Below are 9888 nucleotides of genomic sequence, written 5' to 3' on the forward strand. Positions count from 1 at the left end.
CCTACACGCACCGAAGTGAAAAGGAAAAGAGTAAACTGAATTAAATCTCCTTTGCTCTCTCTGAATAGGGTTTCCAATGATTGCATTTTTCAAATGAAAAAAGAAGTCATGCACTCTAGAGGGTAAATTGCCAATGCTTAACTTCATCTTCTCCACATATGTTGTGTCATTAACGTATCTGTCAACAGGAAGACAGATGATGGCATAATACAGTTGGTAACTAGAATATGCTGTTATTATGTGTCACCTTATAAAATACTTTTATAGAATTTGAACAGGAGACTTTAAGAAGCAAATAAATTCATACTATGATTCTAATTAACAGCCAAGAAAAATAAGACTCAGAATGATTGAGAGATTTGTCCAGTTATCAGGTGGTGAATGGGGCTGGAAGTCAACATCTCTATCCCTCAACTCTGCTCCTTCCCAGCACTTCCTATCTTCTAATGACTTTGTTATTCCTTAGTATTTATTGAGCAACAAAATTACAAGTGACATTATAATATTCAAGATAGAGATCCTCAAGATCTCCTGAATATGAAGATCTAGAGACTCTTGTAAATTTATCTCTTATCTCAAATTAGGATGATTAACAATTTAAGTAACTCCTGTTCAAATTGATGTAGTGGCTATTGCTGGACAGCATACACTTATCTTTCATGACTCTTAACTTCCAGCACTGATTTCCTGCCTTTGTGATCTGGAACATGACAATTTCACCTTTTTATGCCTTCATTTCCCCATCTATTAATGGGGATAACAATAGCACCTACCTTTGCACAAAATTCTTATCACAGTTACTGGCATAGTGACAGGCTTAAGGAATATTATTTAGTATTATTATTGCTTTTATAATAATAATTGTCATCATCATCATCATTCAGACTATCTCAAGGTTCATTTTCTAGCTATTAATTTATATACAGATCCTTGTAGTCAGGTCAAATACCAACTCCAACGGGTCCCTCTTTCCCTATTTTGTAAAATGGGTTAGGTAATCTCCAAGATCTCTCAGTTATAAAATCTGATATTCTTTTTTTAAAAAGACTTATTTGTTTATTTGAGAGAGAGAGAGTGAGTGGAGGAAGGGGCAGAGGGAGAGGGAGAGAAATCCTCAAGTAGACTCCCCACTGAGCATGGAGCCCGACAAGGGGCTTGATCACAGGATCCTGAGACCATGACCTGAGCAGAAATCAAGAGCCAGACACTTAACTGACTGCGCCATCCAGAGGGCCCTAAAAATCTGATATTCTTTTGAAGAGAGCTCTAAAAGAAATTCCTTCAAATGAAATACTCTAGGCTTAACTGTTGAACTAATCAGTAATGTTTAGTGAAATCTTCTTCCCAAAGAATGGAAAAATATAATAAACATACTAGTGAAATTGGGAGACTCTCATATGTTAAATATCACTTGCTCATTAGTATTTAAGGGCATTAATTGAAATCTCCTGAAAGCCAGGTTAGCACAGTATAGTTCAACACCTAACGTAAAATGTACAATCACAGGCATAACTTTCAACTCCCTCTAAGTCAGAGGTTGTTAAAGTGCTGTCTCCAGACCAGCAGCATTACTGTCACCTAGATACTTGTTGGAACTATAATATGTTTGGGGGTCTCATTCCAGACCTGCTGGATCAGAGACAGGTGGGGTGGGGTCCAGCAATCCGTGTTTTATTAAACCCTCCCAGTGATTCTAATGGTGCTGAAGACTTTCTTCACTTTCTAAGTGGAGGATGGAAAAGAAAGCTCTGTTTCCAATAAACATGTACTGAAGCAGTTGAAACTGAAATTGAATGTGGCCTTGAATCTGGCCTGAGATGACGTCAAAGAGAAAGGTCTGCTGGAAATAATTAAAAGTCAAGTGACCAATCAATTGACTCAAAACTAGGGCTAAGAAGACAATCTCAGTTATTCCCTGTAGAGAAATAAGGTACTCAGAAGGTTAAAGGAAAGTCCAATAAAATTATCAGAGAATATTAGAGTAACGGTTGTAGCAAGGGCGCAGTCCCAGTGACAATACATGACGTTCCATCTTCTCACATGTTCTCTATGCTATCTACTATATGAAAGAAATGAAGTATTGCTCTTTCCGTTTGTTGATAGTAAAATAAAAATAAAACACTAGAACTCAATACCCTGATTTATATTGGTCTATATTAAATATAAAAGGAAATATTTAATGATCTATGCCCATCTATTTACCTGGCAAAACTGAAATACCTTTGTTAGATGCACATGGAGAAAATCTTTTACTAGGCTAACAACCACAAACATTTAAACAATTTATAAGAGCAAGACAAGAAAATCCATGTCAGAGTGACAGGAAGACAGGAGAATTCAAAGGCCTCACTGTCATCTATATAACAACCCCAGACCCCTTTCTTAAGTCCAAAATTTCTAATTGCCTCCTATGTCAATTTCAACAAATCAAAAACTGAGTATATCCAAGACCGTGTCCTATAGTGAATGGAGTTAACTTTTTCCAGGTATACACCTTTAAACACCCTTCCTTCTTCAGGCCCTTCTCCTACCCCTTCTCCTACCCCTTCATGCCCCTTACCCCCTAACAGCTTGTATTTACCAAATCCACTCAATACCGGAGAATTTATTTCTCCTTCATCTTTTCCATTGTGATCACACTTACTCACATTCCCATGATATTTTTCCTGTCTCTCTTCACAACTAGACCTTCAGAATCCAAAGAACACGAACAACGTCTGCTCCCTAGCACCCAGCACAATAAACATATGCAAATAGTAAATTGTTCTCTGGAGAATGTACACAAACTAATCTGAAATCTCACAGCTCCTCTGACTTCAGGATGCCACCACACAATGCATCTTCTTCCAGACAAAGAAATGAATATGTGACAAACTTACAAAAGAAGACTTACAAAAATATTTCCTAATCCACATTTGTCATATTTTAAGTTTTTAAGAAAATTATTTATTTATTTTTGTGTGAAAAAGAGTGAGCACACGGGTGGGGGAGGGGCAGAGGAAAAAGCAGACTCCCGGTGAGCAGGTAGCCCAATGCCAGGAATACCAGGCTCAAGGAGGGGCTCAATGCCGGGGCTCAAACCCAGGACCCTGGGATCATACCTAAGCCAAAGGCAGATGCTTAACCAACTGAGCCACCCAGGTGCCCACACTGAAGTTCTTAAGTAAGGGTTCTAATAATCAGATTTGTATCATTTTTATATTATATCTTTGTTCTTGACTCATTTCAGGACAAGTTAGATTTATTTTGTCCACTTGGATATTATTGTCTTCAGGTTTAAACACTTGGCTTTAGTGACCTCAACAGAATTAATGGCCATGTGTCCCAGAGTCTTTGGGGGATGCCAATGAGACTGGGAATTTGGCAAATTATAATAATACACAAAATGGCTTACAACAATCACTAGAATCATCTAAGAAATTACAACGTATAAGAGAAAAAATTTCTTGTCAAGAACATATTTGGTACATACAACGCACTGATTTATGGAAATTTACTCCAAAACATATTGGCTGTACCTGAGAGCTATATTATCTAAGTAAATCACAGATAAACAGCCAAGCTCTAATGGGATTTACTGTATCTCCCACCCCAGCCCAGGGAGCATCTTTTATTGCTGCACTGTATACATCTTACGTTCTAACAGCAATGTCCGAGGAACTCTGGGGTAGATTGGTTTTGTTTTTTCAAAATTATCAAGTTCAAACAAAAAGATACATTTTTTGTTTGTTTGTTTATTCTCAGTGCCTTCACTGAAGAAGAATTCTAGAATGTACAAATACAAAAGGAAAATTCTTGGCCAGCAAATAGATACAAGAGAAATCTTCCAGAAACACATGGCCTGGGATATTTCTGACTCCTGGCAGACTGCAAACCTTTACTGCCTTTTGTTAATAATCAGGGTTCAGATCAAGTGCCTGTAAGGAGACAAGACCTACTTGTGAGACTAGAGTTTAGCTCAGAAGTTGAATATCTTCCAACAAACACTCTCATAATAGCAGATATCTTCTCCAGACACCAAATGACTCTGGCCAGTACAAATGTCATTTGCTAAAGAGACACTGAAATGTATGGCCAGTGTTCTCTAGAAAACAGAGCTAAAGTTAATTAGTAATAAATGTAAAGAGGACACTTAATGACAATTTTGTTCTATAGACTTGGTGCAATCTAAAATGATCTGGACCACAGTCACAACGCCTGTCTCATGGTCACCTGTATAGACATAAGACAGGAGGGCGTACAATGTAAGGTCGTTTTTATTAGAAACCGTGGAGCAGCACCTGACCTTACACAGGTGGAAAGACTCCTACTCATCCCTCTCTGTGTCCTGCACGTCCTTGGTGGTAAAAACCCGGGATATAACATATATCTTTAGCTATTACCATGAGCTGTCCACTTCTGCCAAGGCCTGTACAAGTTTGAAAGGATAGATGCAACAGGGGAATTTTCCGCCGTTTGAATTTTAGTGATACGATGGGAAGGTAACACACAAACAACTGGCATGAAACCAACAACAAAAAGCTAGTAAAGCAACAAGCAGAGAAGAATTGTCCTCGTGGAGTGTTGCTTTCTGAAAGCTTGGGCTCAGGTAAGGGGAAGGGATGAATGGTGGGCAGGCCGAAAAACGGACCACAGAACACCGACTTCTGAGAATGCGGTGAGAGTTTTCTTTTCGGGAGACATCCAGCCATGAAGTTGTTCTGCTAATAATGGCAAGGATTCTGATAAAAGTCCTCCGGGGAAGCAGAGATAACAGGAGCTCCAGCAGAGCTGGCTTTCAAAGAATGTAGAGCCTCCTAGCAGTCTCTCCAACACAGCAGAAACGGCCGGAGTGGAATCACACACGTTGGAAGATTTCATTTGAAAAGGCAGAGTTTGGGGCGCCTGGGTGGCACAGCGGTTAAGCATCTGCCTTCGGCTCAGGGCGTGATCCCGGCGTTCTGGGATCGAGCCCCACATCAGGCTCCTCTGCTATGAGCCTGCTTCTTCCTCTCCCACTCCCCCTGCTTGTGTTCCCTCTCTCGCTGGCTGTCTCTCTCTGTCAAATAAATAAATAAAATCTTTAAAAAAAAAATTTGAAAAGGCAGAGTTTGAGCCACCACTGTGTGTGTGATGTCTCCGCAATTAGCCAATTGGACTCGATGCAGGGAAGTGAAGAGTTCAGTGTGAGAGGAAAAGGGGATCCAACAGACAACAGAGATACAGGGCAGTCACAAGACGGAAGGATCCAGACAGACAAAAACAGATTCCTTATTCGTTCCTGTTCATGATTTCTCCACTTCCTTAGTGGTTAAAAAAAATAAAAATAAAAAAAAGCCAAACAGCAACAACAAAAAATAGGAAAATAGGAAAAAACCCCTCTTCATTGTAGAATTGTGTGCCATTGAGTGTATTTTCTACTGAGGACACGAAGATATAGCTACACTTCGGCACACAGTTAAACCTATAGTCAGGGTTTAGTGATTTTCTAGTAATCCTTTTTTTAAAAATTTGCCTCCATTTAAAAGACTCTACTACAGTTTGCTAATGAACTATATCAAAATTAGGTGATACGATTCACTTTTGCTGTAAGATGGAGAATCCCAGGACAGGCGAAGAGATTAAACAGGAAAATAGCAGAATTCAGCCTGCTGCGGTAGAATGTTGGAAATGAAAAGACAAGAGAAAAAATACCCGCACCTACAGAGTAAGCCTCAAACAACATTCTAGGTTGAGTAATAAATACGTAGAAATGTTTCCATTGAATGGGAAGCCACCATGGGCTCCTTCCTTTGCTTTAGTTCTCACTAAAGGTCTGATTTGCCAGGGCAGAAGGCTCCGGTGCTGGCGACTGTCAGCGGGTAGGAAGTGTGTACCTGCCACTAGCTCTGTATCCTAATAGTTCCGATTTCCGTGCTTCTAATTCTTAAATTTTGCAGAGAATGTGAATATCCACAGAAAACTTCTACAAGGAAAATCTATCGAAAACGGTGCTTTGGCACGTACCTGTTTTTCTCCACTGGGCTTTTTGTGGTTCAGTAACAGCTCCACAGCTCCGACGACTTCCTTCCTGATGGCATGTAACAGAGCATCGCCAACATAGACGTTAAAGCTTAAAAGTAGTTCAATGAGCTCCAAGTTCTCATTTTCAATTGCAATGAGGAGAGCAGTTCTTCCAAGAGGATCAATGCAATTAATATTGATTTTAAAATAAATTTCAGCTTCCTCCAGGGATTTCTTGACACTTGCATAATCTCCCTTTTCCACAGCATTTAAGTAGGCTTTTTCTGATGGTGAGAGTTCCGATTCCGCTCGGACTATCCTTAGAGGGATGCGATCTCTGTAGGGGGCATTCACATTCCTTTTGTAATAGAACTGAGCCATGTTTCATGCCATGCTATTTCCTTGTCTCTGAAAGTGCAAACAGAACCCGAAAAACACAAGGATTAGTGCTCGTACACTTTTTAATCATGATTTGTCACACTTAACAACTAACAATAATGCCAATGACAATGATACCATGTAATAAGAGTTCCTTTCTCCTTCAACAGTAGAAATAGACTTAATAATTATTCAGTTATCTAGAAACACAATTACAAAGTCCTAATCTAAGAGGAATAAAAATTGAAAACGTTACTTTAAAAGTGACATTTGTCAGAGTATATACCTGTAATTTTTGGAAAATATTTACAAAATTTATCATTTATATATGCAGCTTTTAGCAGAGAACCTTGGAAATCAAAGGTTATATCTATGAGGTCCTAAAACTGGACCAGGGATATTCAAATGTATCATTCACCATCAATTTTGCTAGTCATGGAGATGCTGTCTAAACTATGAAATAACACTAGTTTAGCAAAAGGCTTCTCATTTCTCATGTATTCTGTTCTTAAAGTTAGTAAGTATTGACATCAAAGTTAATATGAATTAATAATATTAATGTCAATAAAATATACTAAGCCTGATGAGTATAATTTTTCCCCCATTTGTAAGTGAGTTCACCGAGGGGGAAAAGACCAATGATATTAATGATCAAGATAAGTCTAAGCAGTTCAATTTCCAAAGGAAGAATTTAGAAATGGATTAAATAGAGAGAGAGTTTATTATGAAAATGTTATTTTCTTAATTCTATTACCTTAATATCATGAAGAAATAAACCACAAGACAGGAATATATTCACTGCAAAATGTATTCTTTGTAAGTTACAGTAAAGATACAGATGAAGATGAGAGAATTGTTTTAAATAAATAAAAGATCATCCTAAGATAAATTGATAAGAACAAAGTCACTGGAAACTATATGGATTTAGTATCATCCCACTGAAACAAATTTACAGAAAAATCTGTTGTTTTGAATATAAATTTTTGATTGCTCTTAGTTCCTGATTTCATACTTATGATCTGAGCTATTTTATTATTCTATGTTATTTATATTCAACTCACTTGTTTATTTACATACGTTTACTATTAAATTAAAATTAATGGGGGATTCTAGGTACCGGAACATGCATATTCATTCTAATTGATCTTTTTAGACCTAATCATTTTAGATTAAATTAACCTGATTTGAATAATACATTTAAAGGTAAATTAAACATGCATTGAATTAACAAGTGTGATTATATTTAATGTAATGTTTTCAATTTGGGAAATTATACATTGCTTGCATGCTACCTCAATTTAATAGGAATTTCAGTTACCAAGTAGTTGTTTCACTTTTTGGTGTTCAGATTATTAATCACAATTTCTCAAACATCTAGGTTCAGGATATTACATGCAAAACTTTTATTTCATAATTTGCTCCCTTCTGGTTTATTAGATTTAGTATTTTATTAAGGCCCCTTCATAGATAAGCAAATGTAAGAATCTCATAATCCAGAATATTTTTCTCAAATATTTCACATTTTATGAGTCTTGGTGTTTTAAATGTATAATGACCAACTACACAGGGATGATATGCATTCATTTCCACAATTGCAGGCAGGGGGTGTTGTGAATTCTTTAAATGACAATATTAATTTTTTTAGAGAAAAATGAAGAGTGATCCTGGTGTTCAAATCTATTAATTTTAGGTGTGCAAGGTACTTGCTTGAAGCTTGATTATAATTTCAGTATTTGGAGATGCTTTAACCTACTAGAATCACAGGAGAGAATATACAGATTTATACTATGGGATAACAGGGACAATTTAATATTCTTCTGGTATAACTAAAACTTCAATAAACCAAGATCATTATGATGCTACATATCTCATGATAATTTTCTGATCTGGAATGACAGCACTTCCCTCCCAATCCATGTCAGCATCCACAAGAGCACATGGAAACAATGTCAATGGGCTTCACATTGTAATTTTACCAGGACTACAATGTAAATGCTTCATAATGATAATAAGTAGGCCTTTATATTCTATTTCAACAGTATACATTCTTTATTTCCTCACTTTGTCCTTACCCTTGCGAAGGGTACGGGACTCTTGGGAAAATATATAAATATTCCTTTTTAGAGTTGAAGTCAAGGTTTGCCACCAATGATTGTTTGCTTAAGACTAATGCTTGAAGGTGGCTTACCAAAAATACAGGTTAAAATGAAGGTATGCACACACACACACACACACACACACACACAGAGTAGCATAACTTTGAGTTGTGACTCAGTCTAGATTAGGAATCAGCCCAGAGGATGGAAAATTTTTATTTTATTTTATTTTATTTCACTTACTCATTTTATTAGTGATGATATCAAATAAAGAAATAGATAGTAAATTGCTTTTTTTTGTCTTAAAGATTTTATTTATTTCTTTGAAAGAGAGAGAGAAAGACAGAGCATGTACATGACACAGGAGAGGGGCAGAGAGCAAGCGCAAGGGGGAAGCGGACTCCCCGCACAGAGCAGGGAGCATGGGGGTGGGGCTCGACATGGGGTTGGGGCTCAATCCCAGAAGCCTGGGATCATGGACCTGAGCAGAAAGCATACGCTTAACCGACTAAGCCACCCAGGCTCCCTGACTGTAAACAGCATTTGACTTCCATGTTTAAAGCTCGGGATGGTGTGCGTTGGTGGGATAATTGTGAGCATAGCTGCCTTCCAAATCGCAAGATGTTAGTGACAATGAAGGGATTTGTGGACAACATAGACGGTACTGGAGAACTTGGGGGAGCACAGATAACGAGAAATTAGATTTCTTAAAATCTACTTCATTTAATCCAGATAACTGTCATAAATGTAAACTCCATAGGATGGGTTAAAATGTGATACTGCCCTGGGGCACCTGGGTAGCCCAGTCGTTAAGCATCTGCCTTCGGCTCAGGGCGTGATCCCAGTGCTCTGGGATCGAGCCCCACATCAGGCTCCTCCGCTATGAGCCTGCTTATTCCTCTCCCACTCCCCCTGCTTGTGTTCCCTCTCTCGCTGGCTGTCTCTCTGTCAAATAAATAAATAAATCTTAAAAAAAAAAAAAAGGAAGACATATTCTAGTCAAAATTGTATTTAAATTTTGAACTGGGCATGAGACATCACATTCGGGAACCTGTTTCTCCATCCATAAAGTGAGGCAAACAACACCATCAAAGGAATGAATGAGAAGAATCAGAGTTAGTGCTGTAGATGATCTTCTATTAATACTGTCCTCTTGCAGTTTCTCGGATTTGAAGCAAATGTAAAATCGGATATGAATTGGGAAGGATAGGCAGATTTGAAATATATTAAATATATGAAGAATTTAAATACATTAAATAAATGAAATTTAATTATTTACACCAGAATATAAAACACGCATAAAACAAGTCTGCATAAACTCTAAAAGAGTAAAGAAGATTATGTAATTTTTAGACTGGATTACTTGAGGTGCAGGTATACTAATCAAAGGACAAAAATCAAGTTGAGCTTTTTGAAACCGGGATAGATAAAT

At 37.6% G+C, this 9888-nt stretch overlaps 1 protein-coding gene across 6 annotated transcripts in view; it reads right to left on the reverse strand.

Moving 5' to 3' along the window:
* TRPC4 (transient receptor potential cation channel subfamily C member 4) overlaps window positions 1-6363 on the reverse strand; it is a 143023-nt gene extending 136660 nt beyond the window's left edge. For all 6 annotated transcript variants that reach the window (XM_008692264.1, XM_008692262.1, XM_008692261.1 and 3 more), the window contains exon 1: window positions 5986-6363. In XM_008692264.1, coding sequence (XP_008690486.1) covers window positions 5986-6363 — 378 coding nt within the window. The remainder of the gene's footprint in view (window positions 1-5985) is intronic.
* Window positions 6364-9888: the final 3525 nt, after the last annotated feature.

Source organism: Ursus maritimus, unplaced genomic scaffold, assembly GCF_017311325.1.
Source record: "Ursus maritimus isolate PB19 unplaced genomic scaffold, ASM1731132v1 scaffold_10, whole genome shotgun sequence".
NCBI classification, from domain to species: Eukaryota; Metazoa; Chordata; class Mammalia; order Carnivora; family Ursidae; genus Ursus; species Ursus maritimus.